The 15,665-nt window shown below is 44.3% G+C and overlaps 1 protein-coding gene across 2 annotated transcripts in view; it reads right to left on the bottom strand.

Annotated features, from left to right (window-relative positions):
* VTCN1 (V-set domain containing T cell activation inhibitor 1) overlaps positions 1-15,665 on the bottom strand; it is a 62,730-nt gene that overhangs the window by 21,934 nt on the left and 25,131 nt on the right. For both annotated transcript variants that reach the window (XM_017524177.2, XM_017524178.2), the window contains exon 2: positions 4,141-4,205. In XM_017524177.2, the coding sequence (XP_017379666.1) occupies positions 4,141-4,205 (65 nt within the window). The remainder of the gene's footprint in view (positions 1-4,140; positions 4,206-15,665) is intronic.

Raw genomic sequence — 15,665 nt, 5'->3', positions numbered from 1 at the left:
AAGGAGAAAGAAAGAGGGAGGGAGGGAGGAAGGCAGGCAGGCAGGCAGGCACATTTTTACTAAAAGCATTGATGGTATCAATATAAATAACAATGTCAGGCACTGAATAAGAACCCTCCTTTAATTCTCACAACAGCCCTGCCTATTACACCAGTCAGGAAAGGCTTAAGTTGTATTCCAAAGGATATACCATTAGTGTCAGCCCTGAGACTGGAATGGCTCTGATTCTGAAATCCTTCCATTATACAGAGCTGTTCCAAGTCAGAGAATGATAGCACAGGGATTGGGCTGGGCATGGTTAGGGGCCTTTCCATCATGTCTCCTTCCTTCTCGAAGGCTTATCCACAAGGGCTGCCCTTTAACCAGGGGCTGATTGGAACCCCTCAGCCTCTCTTTCAAATGGTCCACCTCAAATGCTTTCTGTGTTTTACAGGTCTGTATTTAGAATGTGTAAGGAGCAGGATGGCTCTGAGAAGGAAGCATATACAGCATCAGGAGAGTTACAAAGAGAGATAATTTCTTTCTGTATTGGGGAATATTTTTAAGTTTTCGAAAGCTGTGGTCTCAGAAATCACGCCTGCAAGGCAAAGCCTAAAACACCCTTCTCCACCATAACTCTGTGTGAATGTTGCCATTGGTATGGGCTGAGGGGTAGGAGTGTGGGTTCTGCAAGCAAATTCCCAGAGCTTGAAATGCAGCCATGCTCACTTGCTGGCTGTGTGTGTCCTTCCACACATTTCTCATCTGAACAAAGTAATGGCATCTACCTCCTATGCGTTGTGTGTAGTAAGACAAATCATGTACAAAGTTATTTAGTACAATGAAGCATAAGCAGAAAGGATTCAAATGATATGACCATCATGATAAAGTTTAGATATTTGTCTTCACCCAAATCTCAGGTTGAAATATTATCCCCAATGTTGGAGGTGGGGCCTGGTGGGCGGTATCCGGGTCATGGGGGCGGATCCTTCATAAATGGCTTGGGCCATCCCCTTGGAAATAAGTGAGCTCTCGGGTTCTGAGTTCACATGAAACCTTGTCGTTAAAAAGTATGTGGCACCACCCTACCACTCTCTCTCCCTCTTGCTCCTGCTTTCGACACATGACATGCCTGTTTCCCCTCGCCATCCATCATGATTGAAAGCTCCCTGAGGCTTCAGTAGAAGCCATGCAGATGCCAGCACCATGCTTCCTGTAAAGCCTGCAGAACCGTGAGCCAATTAAATTCTTTTCTTTATAAATTACCCAGTCTCAGGTATTTCTTTACAGCAGTGCAAGTACGGTCTAATACACATCATCATCTGCTTAATGCTATTGGCTTAATTTCAGTGTCTTATATATTAAACCAGCTAACATTTTATTGCATTTATTTAAAGTCTGATAATATGATGAGCTCTGATAAAGGCGATAGTCCTTGAAATAGAGGCAGTTGAAAAAAATGCAACTAAATAGTATTAAACTAAAAACTGCCCATTGTATCCAAATAATCAGCTGTCATCCTGTGAAACGGGAAGAGCAGATTGGCTCATCACTTTGGAAAACTGAATGGCACTATATACCAAAAGCTATTTATTTGCCTTTTGGACATACTCCTTGTGAGCTGCTTGTTTGTTTTAAGACATTGGAAAAGGAATTACAAGATGGCCAAATAAAGCAGGAAGAGGAACATTAGTAAAGATAAAAGCCAAAATTAGTAAAATAGGAATATAGATCAGAAAAAATATAAATAAACTAAAAGCTATTTCTTTCAAAACTCCTATAAAGCTAACAACACCTTATTAATCTATTTTAATATATGAGAGAGAAAGAGAGAGCAGAAGAGAGAAAAAGAGAAAGAGAGAGAAGAATAGAGAGAAAGAAAGAGAGAGAGAAATATGACCAAGATTATGAACAGGAAAAGAATAAAATAACATAAGAGGCCAGGCGCGGTGGCTCACCACTATAATCCCAGTACTTTGGGAGGCCAAGGTGGGTGGATCACCTGAGGTCTGGAGTTTGGAACCAGCCTGGCCAACATGGTGAAACCCTATCTCTACTAAAAATACAAAAATTAGCCAGGTTGGCGGTGCACGACTGTAATCCCAGCTACTTGGGAGGCTGAGGCAGGAGAATCACTTGAATCTGGGAGGCAGAGTTTGCAGTAAGCTGAGATCGTGCCACTGCACTCCAGCCTGGGTGACAGCCAGACTCCATCTCAAAAAAAAAAAAAAAATCATAATAAATGAATATTAGAATGAAACAGACTAATGAATTCAGAAACAGATCCCCACACAATTGGGTACTTGATTTACGACCATGATGGTGCTGGTGGGAAATGGGGACAGTGTCTTCAATAAATGGTGCTGGGTCTACCAGATACCATAAGGAAAAAATGACTTTTGACCCCTCTCTTGTACTAGGTATAAAATTAACTAGAGATAGTTTGCAGATATAAATGTGAAAGACAAAGCAATAAAGCTTCTACAAGATAATCTAGAAGAAAATCTTCATGATCTTGGAATAGGCAAAGATTTCTTAAACAGATTAAAAAAAGCTCCCAGTATAAAGAAAAGGGTCAATAAAAATTAAAATTAATAACTGCTCATTGAAAAACATCATTAAGAGAGTGAAAAGCAAAGTATAGAGTAGATGAGATTTGGTGATACATAGAACTAGTTTGCACCCATGATACATACGGAATTACCTACAAATCAAAAAGAGAAAGGCAAATACCCCAATAGAAAAAATGAATGAAGGACAAAATATACATGTTATTTATTTATGTATTTTGCCAGGACATGTTCTCATCTAATATATATATATATTTATTTTTAATGTAGAGACAGGGTCTCTTTTTGTTGCCCAGGCTGGTCTTGAACTCCTGGCCTCAAGCAGTACTCTCAGTTCAGCCTCCCAAAGTGCTGAGATTACAGGCATGAACCACCACACCTGCCCTAAAATGTATATGATTGATGACAAAGAAAGTAGGGAAGAGGACGAATGTCTTTTCTAGGCAAACACGACTCTAGGAAGTTTTCTTAGTTTCGACCTGTGACGATATTGAGTGGCAGCACGTTTTCACTGGAGGAGCATGGCAGGAAGGCCGCTGGAATACAGAAACTAAAGTTACGGAGCCCTGGTCACAGACTGAGTTAAAATGAATGCGCTGGCCTGAGTCAGGTGGTTTATGAAAAGTAGAGCAGACATTTCGCCTCAGAGAAGACAGCTACAGCCCTTAACTCACCCAGTGTCAAAATTAAAGCGGCATCCATAATAGATGCTTCAGGGGAGTGGCATACGCAGAAGAAGAACGCGAAGACTCTTCCGCAACTGACATTGGTTAACTACATTCAGAAACCAGCCATCTGTGCTACAGTGGTATCTGTTTCCTACCCAGCACAGTAGTCACGACCAGTTTTCTCTTTACGTAAGACCCCTGTGTATCAAGACTTGATATTCTTTAGCACTTCAGCTGAAGCTTCATTGCAAAGAAATCATCTACCTAGTCCAACCACTGATGGAATGGCTCAGACGCAGCAGTTACCTATGATTCCAGAATATCTTCAGCACTGACTGATGGATAGACTACCGACAAACATCTCGTGCGATTATCTCACCTAACTGGTGATGTTGACTGTATTTCCCTACCAAAAATGAGGACACTAGGCTGGGCAGGGTGGCTCAGGCCTGTAATCCGAGCATTTTGGGAGGCCAAGGCAGGTGGATTGCTTGAGCTCAGGAGTTTGAGACCAGCCTGAGCAACATGGCGAAACCCCATCTCTACTAAAAATAAAAAAATTAGCCTGGCGTGGTGGCACATATGCCTGTAGTCCTAGCTACTTGGGAGGCTGAGATGAGAGGATGGCTTGAGCCCAGGAGGTGGAGGTTGCAGCGAGCCGATATCATGCCACTGCACTTCAGCCTGGGTGACAGAACCAGACCCTGTCTCAAAATAAATAAATAAATTGTAAAAAATGAGGAAACCGAAGCCGAGGACTTAAATGACTAACACAGAGACAGCAGAAGAAGTAGAACAATGAGTGCTATACTCTGAGGTTTTCTCGGTCCAAGTTCTAGGCTCTTTCCATGCTACTGCAGTGAGTGAGTAAGAGTTTAAGGGTGAGGGGTGATTAGATTGAAGTAACGTGAGAAATCACATACCTGAAATACCAAAGCCAATGATGAGTGCAATTGCTCCAGCCAGAATAATGATGATGCTAATTATGCTATGGGAAGAGAGAGAGAAACAGGAAATTACTTCTCCATTCTTTCTGATGTGCGCTTTGCAGCTGGGGTACAAATCTGCTGTGGGTAAGATACATTACATAAAGCATCTCAACTTTTTCTTTCACATAAGCATCTTCCTAGAAATGGGTACCTTAGAAAGGAATTTCAGCCATTCCATCCCCCTGGGGCTCTGCGATCAATGAAAAGAACGACCCTTGCCTCTGATTGTGCCATTTATTTTCCGCTTCCAGATGGGGAAGACCATATACGAAGACTGTTGGGGCAAGATTGATGGAAACACCTCTGTAAGGCCAGATGCCACTTGAGAAGGACTGGTCCCGTTCCCAGCCTTCCCTGAGCATCACTGTCCACCCTCCTGTGTCATTTGTCTCCCTGTCTTGTCTCCTTCCATAGACTTAAAACTCCGCTAAGGACAACAGCCACGCCTTCTTCACTTTGTACCCACTCACACCTCGCCTACTGCACCCACAGGTCCTCAGTGGAAGTCTGTTTTCTCTTATTTAAAAAAATACATATTTACTACAGGAAGTTTAGTAGAAAATATAAAGAAGCAAAAAATGAGACAAATAAATCACCCGTAATCCCGTCATCCAAACACAATCACTGTGTTTTGATATGATCCTCACCAATTTTTATTTTATTTATTTATTTATTTAATTAATTAATTAATTTTTTTTTTGAGACTGAGTTTCACTCATGTTACCCAGGCTGGAGTGCAATGGCGCGATCTCGCCTCACCGCAACCTCCTCCTCCTGGGTTCGGGCAATTCTCCTGCCTCAGCCATCTGAGTAGCTGGGATTACAGGCACGCGCCACCATGTCCAGCTAATGTTTTGTATTTTTAGTAGAGATGGGGTTTCACCGTGTTGACCAGGATGGTCTCGATCTCTTGACCTTGTGATCCACCCGCCTCGGCCTCCCAAAGTCCTGGGATTACAGGCTTGACCCACCGTGCCCGGCCACCAATTTTTATTTTATTTTATTTTACTTTAAATTCTAGGACACGTGCAGAACGTGCAGGCTTGTTGCACAGGTATAACTGTGCCGTGGTGGTTCGCTGCACCCATCAACCCATCATCTAGGTTTTAAGCCCCACATGCATTAAGTATTTGTCCTAATGCTCTCCCTCTCCTTGCCCTCCACCCCCTGACAGGCCCAGGTGTGTGATGTTCCCCTCCCTGTATTTATATATTCTCATTGTTCAACTCTCATTTAGGAGGGAGAACATGCCGTGTTTGGTTTTCTGTTCCTGTGTTTCTTTGCTGAGAATGATGGTTTCCAGCTTAATCCATGCCCCTGCAAAGGACATGAACTCATCCTTTTTATGGCTGCATAGTATTCCATGGTGTACGTGTGCCACATTTTCTTTATCCAGTTTATCATTGATGGGCATTTTGGTTGGTTCCAAGTCTTTGCTATTGTAAATAGTGTTGCCATAAACATACATGTGCCTGTGTCTCTATAGAATGATTTATAATCCTTTGGGTATATACCTAGTAATGGGATTGCTGGGTCAAATGGTGTTTCTGGTTCTAGATTCTTGAGGAATCGCCACACTGTGTTCCTCAATGGTTGAACTAATTTACACTCCCACCAACAGTGTAAAAGCCTTCCTGTGTCTCCACGTCCTCTCCAGCATCTGCTGTTTCCTGGCTTTTTAATGATCGCCATTCAAACTGGTGGCTCATCACAGATTTTTAATGAACAGGTTAACAAATGACACCTGGGGAACTAAATAAACAAATAAGGAAGTATTGCTCAGGTAATATTAAACAGTATCTTATTTTGCTTCAGAAACTGGAGATGCAGAAGACAAGATTCCTGCTTACATATACTAAGTCCTAGAATTATTTGGCAGACATATTGTTCCAAGCAGCATTTATAACTTAAATCGATTATCCATTTAGTAACCTTAGGAGGAGAATAAATTTTATTGTCTCCATTTTATAGATAAGGATGTGACACAGGGAGATTAAGCATCTTCCCTGAAGTCCCGCAGTTGGCAAGTGGCAGAGCGGAGGTTAGAATTCATCTCCTAAATCTGTACCCAACTCCCCCCAAGTGTAGTAAGGACAGGAGCTCACGAATGGGGAGTGGCCCTTTTCTCTGCCAAGGAGAACATGCACTCCATGAGGGGTCGCCCACTTTAGCTGGTGAGAGTGACTCAGGCAGAGCAGAAGGCACAGGTCAAAGTGGTTTCTGGGAAGCTTGCCCACTGCTGCCTGTCCTGGCTCATACATCATCGGGCAGACGTCCTCAGCCGCCCTCTCACACAGCTGCCAATTCACACACTCCCAACGCCCACGCTGATGTTACTCAATAGGCAGGACAAAAGAAAGGCACAGGGAGGCAAAGAACGGTGCTACAGAGAGAAAAATGAAGCACGGGGCATTGCACTTTCTGCCCTGAATAGGCTCATTGTACCCCGCCCCCCTTGGCTCAGGAATGGGCCCACCAGACGGAAACAACAGTTCCCCTGCAGGCCAAGCCTTCATGAGGTGCAGCCACAGGGCAGCAAGCGAAGCTTTAAATAATAGGGCATCTGCTCAATTGATTCCAAGGGGAGAGCATATTTGGCCACTGCTCCTCTTCTTCCACGCCTCAGTGCAGCCTCAGTTCTTACTGGTCCAAGAGAGTGAGAACAGCTAGACGAAGTCATAGCGAGAGGCACCACCCGGCTGTCTTTGACTATGAGGCAGGCACCCAACTTGCGTGTAACCTACGGTTTTCATTTACTTTGGGTAAATTACTTCAACTCTCTGAGGCTTGTTTTCTTTTTCTGTAAAATGGGAAAGAGAGTAATTCTTGCTTTACCTATCACAAAGGTTATGTGTGCCCCCTCCTGCATACATTCACATGCTGAAGTCCTAACCCCCAGTACCTCGGAGTGTGCCTTTACTTACTAATAAAGTCGTTGCAAATGTAATTAGTTAAGGTCATACTAGAGCAGGGGAGGGGCGAGTTCCTAATCCAACATGGGTGGTGTCCTTATAGAAAGGAGAATTTGGACACAGATGAACACACACACACACACACACACACACACACACACACACACACAGAGAGAGAGAGAGAGAGAACACCATGTGAAGTTAAAAGCAAAGATCTACAAGTTAAGGAACACCAAAAGTTGCTAGCAATCCTCCAGAAGCTAGGAGAGAGACCCAACATATTCTCTCTCACCGCTCTCACACGTAACATACCCTGCAGACATGTCCATCCGGTCTCCAGCCCGCAGCGCTGTGAGATCATACAGTTCCATTTCTAAGCCACCCGGTTTTCAGTACTTTGTTACCACAGCACCAGCAAACGAACACAAAAGGGTCGTTTCAGGATCAAATTAGATGATGAATGTGGCATTATTCATAAAGGGCTATTTATACATTACTTTTTACTATAAATAAATTTTACCTATAAGCGATTGCTGTAAGTTTATTATTCAAAGCTGTGACTTTTACGGGAAGGGACCTGAACTGTGACACTGAACAGATACCTGGGCACTGGCCAAGAAGAGGGGGACGTTGGAGTTGTGTGTTTCAGTCAAAGCTCCTGAGCCCCTCCACCACACCAGGCCTACGTTTCCCTTGCTGCGAAAACAGAACTCTGTCATCTGTCACCAAATTCCCTATCGGAGCAGGAATCAACTTGAGGTTTGTTCTGAACTAGTATTCCCTTGTGAAACAATTCAACGTCCAGAGCCTTGGAAAGAGAAGCAGGACCTATCAGAGCAGCTGAATTAAATAATTCCTGTCTGTTGCTTATTAATTTTTTAGAAAGATGAATAAAATATTTCTCTCAGGTGTTCTGACATTGCTTTCTGATCTTTGCTTTCCCCTCAATAATTTCCAGTAACTATGCTACGGGAAATTTTTAATGCAAAACTATGTCTTCTAACCACTGCGTTGGGATTCACAGTGTACTTTCGGTACCCACTCATTACGAAAGGGCCCAAATAAAAATCAATGTTTTTGGAGGGCTTGCTCGTTTAGTAAACATTTACTAAGTACTTACCATGTGGAGGACATAGTGCTAGTCAATATGAAGGGAATGTAGCAATAATGTAAACAAAGTCCCTGCCCTCAAAAAGCTTTTAGTTGAGGTGACACACAAATACACTCCTTTGAAATGAACTGAGACAGAACGTGATCAGGGCTTTAGTAAAGAGACGAACAAAATTTCACAGAAATTCTAGGGATGCAGGAAGAGTTTAAACTCGGGGGAAACAGAGATAATCAAAGTACACTTCCATGAACAAATTTCAAAGAAAGTGAAGAGAAAGGCTTTATTCAGAAATATATTTAGCTGATCCATGCTGCTACACACTCTGTCCAAGGCAGAAACACAAAGAAAAGGTGTTATTTCTGCTGCACTGGGAGTGCAGGGGGTCAGGAGCTAAGCATCGCACTTTAGTGCTCTGAGCGGTGGGCCGGGATGGTGTTTTCAGAAGCTGCAGAACTCAGCGCTCTCCAGGTGAAGGAGCAGTTTTGCAGCCTGGAATTCTGTTCCTGTCCCTGAGGAGGGTCTGGTTTAGTTCCCTCACATGTCTGCCTCATCTGCTGCTGCCTTCTGCAGCACTTGGAAGAAATTGCGCATTTGGTAAAGCATAATATGTGCATTCCTGAAAGGTCTCACATTCTGTAAAATTATACAATAAAGGTAAAAGGCCTTATGGGGAAAAATAGGGTTAAAGGCAGACTGCTGGAAACCTGTGCGACTTTGTAATTAGTCTACTAACAGAAACAATTATTGGTACCTCAGGAGATAACTTGGACGGACGAGGCAGGCAGCTCAGGAGGTCCAGAAACTACCTCAGCGGATATAAAAAATGCGCAAATAGAATCAAATGAACACTCCAGCTTCTGGGTGCCACGAGCAGCCTGGTTGCTTCAAAGGTGGGTGCAGCAGAAGTGCCACCTAGGACTTGCAAGGGTAGGCTGTACTTCTCTGGAGAGGGAGCCCCAAGTGCAGGTGTTCATTAAAAAAAAAGTATTTAATATAATAAAAATAGAACTGAAAGCCATGCTAAGCCTTTCCCATTGAGGGTCTCATTCTTTTCTTCTATTTCAACTCTCCTTGCTTTGAAAAATATGCATGGGAAGCATCGCAACTTCCATGTTGAACTGCCATCATTCCTGTGTTCAACCACACATGAGCTCATGGATGCTCCAGAAACAAATACTGTAGCAGACAGCTGTATCGCTGTGTCACACACCAAAAATAAATCAGGATAGAGACACCTGTCTCTTAAGGACAACCTTTCATTTATCAGAGGTCCGTGAGCATGGCATAATAGCTGACGCGTATCAGGCATGTGTGTCAATGCTTTAATATACGGTATCTCGTTCAAACCTACAGCAACCCCGTGAGGTAAGTCCTGCTCTCATTACCTTTGTACATGTGGGGAAACTGAGGCTTAGCTTGAGTAGCAGAGGAAGCTGCCACAGCTGGAAGGTGACAAAGTCAGGTTTCAATTTGAGGAAGCATGACTTACAGATTTGAGGTCTCAACTATATGCTGTACTTCTAGAAAAAGCGGCAGGAGGCCCCAGGTTTGGAAGGCTCCTCTCATCCCCACCCCGAATATCTCCTCGAGCTCCTTTGCTGAAAACAAGAGCTTTCTGGATCTGCTACACAGTGTAGAGAGCCCTCAGTCTGGATAACAGAAAACGCTCTTTGTTTTATTCAAACATGAATGGTTTCTATGTTCTTGAGTTTCTACATATTTCTCAAATACTAACAGAACTGGGAGATACCACATTCCTTACAGATCAAGAGTGTAGCTCCACGTGTGTGACTGATAGATGTTTAAAACTCTCAAAACTACATTAATTTTGCAAATGTGTGATTTATTTGAATATACCACGCCGGATATTTGAGTAAATCAAGTTGCAGCAAACATATTACATTGTTCACAAACTAATGAAGTGACTAGGTATATAAAGAACGCCGAAATTGAAGACGACATTTATTTCAGCCTATTCAAAGAGGAGATTAAGGCTGGGTGCAGGGGCTCATGCCTGTAATCCCAGCACTTTGGGAGGTTGAGGCGGGCAGAGCACTTGAGGTCAGGAATTTGAGACTAGCCTGGCCAACATAGTGAAAACCTGTCTCTACTAAAAATACAAAAATTAGCTGAGCATGTTAGTACACATGTATAGTCCCAGCTACTCAGGAGGCTGAGGCAAGAGAATTGCTTGAACCCAGAAGACAGAGTCTGCAGTGAGCTGAGATTGTGCCATTGCACTCCAGCCTGGGCAACAGAACAAGACTCCAACTCAAGAAAAAAAAGGAGATTAAAAGAGGGAAAGAAAATTTCTTTATGGGGAAAAAGGCTTTTCCTATAAACTGGAAAAAGAATTATTTTAAATGCTATGTGGAATACAGCACTGAGCTTCAAGGTAAAGCTAAGCATTTTCTGGATATTGATGAGCATAGGTTTTAGGTTTCTGAAAAGCTTAGATTGTCGTTTACTATGTTTTTTTTTTTTTTTTTTGCTGGAGAATTCAAGGTGTAGAGTATGTTTCCTGACCTCTACTCCTCTCCTGTATCTCTTTACACTGGTAAAGTCAAGGCCAGCTTTGGTCCAGGAAACTGAGAGCAGAAGCATCAGGAATGGTGAGTGCAGGCTTGAGGAGAACATGGCAATGAGGAGCAGTTATTATGTGGGGCTTGAGGGGTGTGTGTGGAAGAAAGGGGACATCCTTTCCGGGCAGCCCCTGCTCCATCAGCATGGCAGTGGATGACCAGGCTCTGTACTTGGGAAAGGAATTCCAGGGAACTGCATATAAGAGACTTGGCTGCTATTGAGTATCAGATTGAGGCATCCTCTTTTCTTTCCAGCTATCTGCAAGAATCACAACACAGTTTAGTGAATTCCTCCAAAGCACAGGCCCCAGAATCAAATCATGACCTGGGTACCAAAGCCATAAAACTAGGGAAACATGGCCAGCAGATGGATTTCATCTCGTGTGCCAACAATCATTTGAATGACTGGTAGTGGTGGCTTAGAATATTGTGTTGAAAGACTGCAAGATTGTCTCTGTGCTCACAGGGAAGAGGGCCACCACTGAGTGTTTTCCTTTTCTTTCTTTCTTCCTTTCTTTCTTTCTTTCTTTCTTTCTTTCTTTCTTTCTTTCTTTCTTTCTTTCTTTCTTTCTTTCTTTCTTCTTTCTTTTTTTCTTTCTTTCCTTCTCTTTCTTTCTTCATTCTTTCTCTTTCTTTCTTTCTTTTCCTTCCTTCCTTCCTTCTTTCCTTCTTCCCTTTCTTCCTTCCTTCCTTCTTTAATTCCTTCCTTTCTTCCCCTCTTTCTTTCTTTCTTTCTTTTTTTTTTTTTTTTGAGTCTCACTCTGTCACCTAGGCTGGAGTGCAGTGTCATGATCTCAGCTCACCGCAATCTCCACCTCCTGGGTTCAAGCAATTCTCCTGTCTTGGCCTCCTGAGTAGCTGGGATTACAGGCATGTGCCACCATGTCTGACTAATTTTTTGTGTTTTTAGTAGAGATGGGATTTCACCATATTGGCCAGGCTGGTCTTGAACTCCTGACCTCCTGAGTTCGAGACCAGCCTGGCCAACATGGAGAAACCCCATCTGTACTAAAAACACAAAATCAGCTGGACATGGTGGCGCATGCCTCTATTCCCAGCTACTCAGTAGACTGAGGCAAGAGAATCACTTGAACCCAGGAGGCTGAGGTTGCAGTGAGCCGAGATTGTGCCATTGCACTGCAGCCTGGGCAACAAGAGCAAAACCCTATCTCAAAAAAAAGAAAAAGAAAAGAAAAAGAAATAGGGTGTTTGGCCTGTTCTCCATCACTCTGGAGGAAGAAGGGAAAAACAGAGCCAGTGAGTGAAAGTTCTAGGAGATGAGATTTAGACTCAAAATACGGAGAAACTTTCCAACAGAGCTCACTGAGGCTGGCCTGCAGTTGCATGTGTAAGCAGGGGCTGGGTCAACACAGAGGGGTGGAAGGGTTTCTAGTGTCACATAAAGCTTCAAACAATTTTGAAAGGCCCTTTCAAATAGTTATATGATTCTGTAATCTGATATTCCCTGGGATTTGCTCTGACCTTGGCTTTGCCTGCACATGCCTCCTAAAACCTTTGTTGATAATGTAAGAATGATGGCTAATATTTGCTTGAGTACATTGGCTCATCTATCTAATCTAATCCCCACAACGACCTCTGGAGATAGACACTATCCTCTTTGTTTTATAGATGAGGAATCTTAGGATTCGAATCAGTTGCTAGGCTTGTGTTTGTCCAGTTGTAACTGATGGAAGGACAGCACATATAATCCTACATAGATTGAAAAAAAATTCTCTCCCCACAGGAAGTGTCTTTCATCTGGGACTCTGGAAGGAAAACTGGAAGGGGCGTGAATATCAGGGGGAAATTTTCACAGTGTTAACAAATAGACACCTTTCTTTAAACCATATTTGAGTTCGCAGCCAAGCCATTCTGTTTTATTCTTAGGCCTGTCCCATTCAGACCGGCGCCCTGATTGCCACAAGCACACATCCGCATTTCCTCGTCGTCCTTGTGCGCGCTGTTTGCAACTGGCACAAGCAGAACGAGACAAAAGGCAATGCAAGTTTCATTACCAGTCCTTTTCCTAACCATACCTGTATTTCCTGTTCCTCCTTATTCTCACTGCAGAGAAAAAAACACTTCCACTAGCTTCCTTCAGCAGTCTAACTGATCCCATTGTGTCTAAGAGCGAACCCACTCCAAACCTTTTATGACCCTCCCACAAAGGGCAAGTACTGTTAGAAAAGCCGAGCGTCCCATAAGCAGCCTGTGGGGCGTAAATGAAAACAGCCTACTTGTGTGCCTTCCAAACTGGTGGTTAAGAGAGACTGCAGGGGTGCTCGCAGCGCCTGGGCGAGGTCTGGCTGCTAATGAACGCTTCTTTTCATGGTCGCCGTTGCCCTGGCTGCTCTCCCATTCACCAGCTCTTCCCCACCATATCTTGGCATCCCCTTGCCCTCCCCACGTCGCTCCACTTCTGCTCGCCTTTCCTCCTCCAGCCCCGCCATAGGTAAGGGCAGGAGCACTGCTCAGGGACGGCCTCATCATTTCTGGAACGGATGAAACAAAAAGAAGTTGCTGCTCTCCCTCCCCTTACCCACTCCACAGAGAACCTGGCATTTCCCAATGGGGGCTCCACAGGGGTAGGAGTCATGAGCAGCCGGGGGGCACTGCAGTTCATCCTGTACCTGCCTCCAGACTCAACACGACTTTTTCCAAGGGCTACTGCGAGGGTCCAAAGAAACAAACTATCCTTTGCAAAATGTAAATGTTAGCTGTTATTTCAAAACTATAAATGTGAATTCTTGGCTGGGCCCGGGGGTTCATGCCTGTAGTCCTGACACTTTGGGGGGCCAAGGTGAGAGAATGGCTTGAGGCCAGGAGTAGGAAACCAGTCCGGGCAACATAGCGAGACCCTGCCTTTATTAAGAAAAAGTGAATTCTTATTTTTACTTTTCACTATCCCCAAATTTAAATAACTCCTGGTTGCTTACGAAAATTCATCTGTTCTTGCCTGGCGGTCGTGGAAAAGAAAAGAGAAAGTTCAAACTGATCCTAGAATTTAAGACCATCCTTAAATGTCCTAGGCTATTTTTCCAACCCTTCTCCCTCCCTTTAGGAAGCCCTGTCTTCACATCAGACTGCTCACTGGTCCGTTGCTGTCTGCTTAGGACACTCTTCCCCCTCTTACCAGGTAATCAGAAGTAGGCCCACCCAGAGCTCAGCTCAGCTCTCACTCCTTCCCTGAGTGTGGGCCTGGAGCGTACCCTCCCTTCTCTTTTTTAAATGGATTTAAGGGAGTAGCAAGGCAGGTGAACCTCAGGAGGCTGAACCTGTCGAGAAAAGGAGGAAGGGCTTGAGTGGCACTGGGGTTTGAGATGGGAACTGGGAGGGGGGAGCTAGGCCCTGATAGGGCTAAGAGGAAGGACAGGGCAGGCTCCCCCTGAGGGGAGCATTTCTATTTAGCCCATCCTCCTCATCAGTCAGCGTGGTCATCAGTCACTGTGGTCATCAGTCACCATGACCTGGGCCTCAGGCAGATGGATGGCCTGACAGGGCGAGTGAGTTGTAATCTAGATTACCTTTGCAACACCCTAAAGCCACCATGACTGTTTTGACTTTTCATTCCTTTTCTTGCCTTCAGGAAACCTGTGCCTGTCACTGAACAGATTCAGAGAAGCATTTGGGTTGGCTGCTTCTCAGAAAGCCTAGCCCTGGGATCAGTTCACTGTTTATTCATTAATAAAGCTGGAAACAAGTACATCTGTTACCCTCAGAGCTTTTCTCTGCGAAGGCCCATATGCCTGTCTTAGGCAGTCTGATTTATCTATGTACAATGTCATATTTGCAGACTCCAGGGCTTCTGTCATCCACTATCTCTATTTTATAATGCCAAAAGTCTTCCCAGTGAAAAGTGGACTACTGTATCCTAGAAATCAGCAGAGGACTTATTGTTCTGCCTCCCAAAAGATCTACCAGGAGTTCCAATGCAAAATTTCACCTTCTAGGACCCACGTTCTCATATTTCAGTCTTGGGCCCAGTTCTGCAGGTGTAGGTGTGTAGACCTCGTGAGCATTTAAGTGTGAAAATCAGGCTACCGCACCCACCCCTTGACGCCCGGCTTGCTTGAGCAATTTCCCAGCTGCAGCCCCTGGGTCTGCTCTGTACCATAACAACCCTTGCCTGCCTACACCAAGGGGTGTTCTGAAGCCCAAGGCAGGGGAGATGCTCCCTGTCCTAAGACGGAGACATCCTTAAGTAGAACCGTTCTGTGGTCCTGACCATCTGTAACAGACACAGAGGAAATTTCCTTGCCCTTCCAGCCTGGAATCTATAGTTTCCTTATTCCTTGGAGCTGGCCGTCAACCCAGGGCCTGCCTTGTGATTTCAGATTCTGCTCCTTGGTCTTTTTTTCTGACTGGTCCAGCCTGACTTCCAGGGCACTGATCTCAGCTTTCTCAGCAGATCAGTGCTGATGTCAGCACTCCCCCCGTAGAGACCCCCAGCCTGATGCTATGTGCTGTGTCCTGTACCCACCCCACTTCTGGCCACCAGTCTGACCCTGACCCACTGAAGCCCCGGGCTTGACACTGACCCAGAGATGGGCTGCGGGGCTCTTATGACTCATAAGACAACTGTTTCATTTTTAAAGCCTTCTATATATTCTGATGCTATTTTGTAAAGAAAAAGAGTACGATTAAAATATAAAGTATTGACTTATGCATAGAAAGCTAAGAAAGCATACTAAACCTGAAAGTTTGCAAAGTTTGGGCCAAAATATAAGCTCAAGAAGAGCTTACATAAACCCGTGACTACTCTCTCCCATCTCCCGTCACCTCCACACTCCATCCATTCCGAACCACTCTGGGTCCCTGACTACACCAGGCTGCTTCTTGCCTCCATGCCTTTGT

The sequence above is a fragment of the Cebus imitator genome, unplaced genomic scaffold (genome assembly GCF_001604975.1).
Source record: "Cebus imitator isolate Cc_AM_T3 unplaced genomic scaffold, Cebus_imitator-1.0 Scaffold32, whole genome shotgun sequence".
NCBI classification, from domain to species: domain Eukaryota; kingdom Metazoa; phylum Chordata; class Mammalia; order Primates; family Cebidae; genus Cebus; species Cebus imitator.
This window is presented reverse-complemented; position numbering and strand designations above follow the sequence as displayed.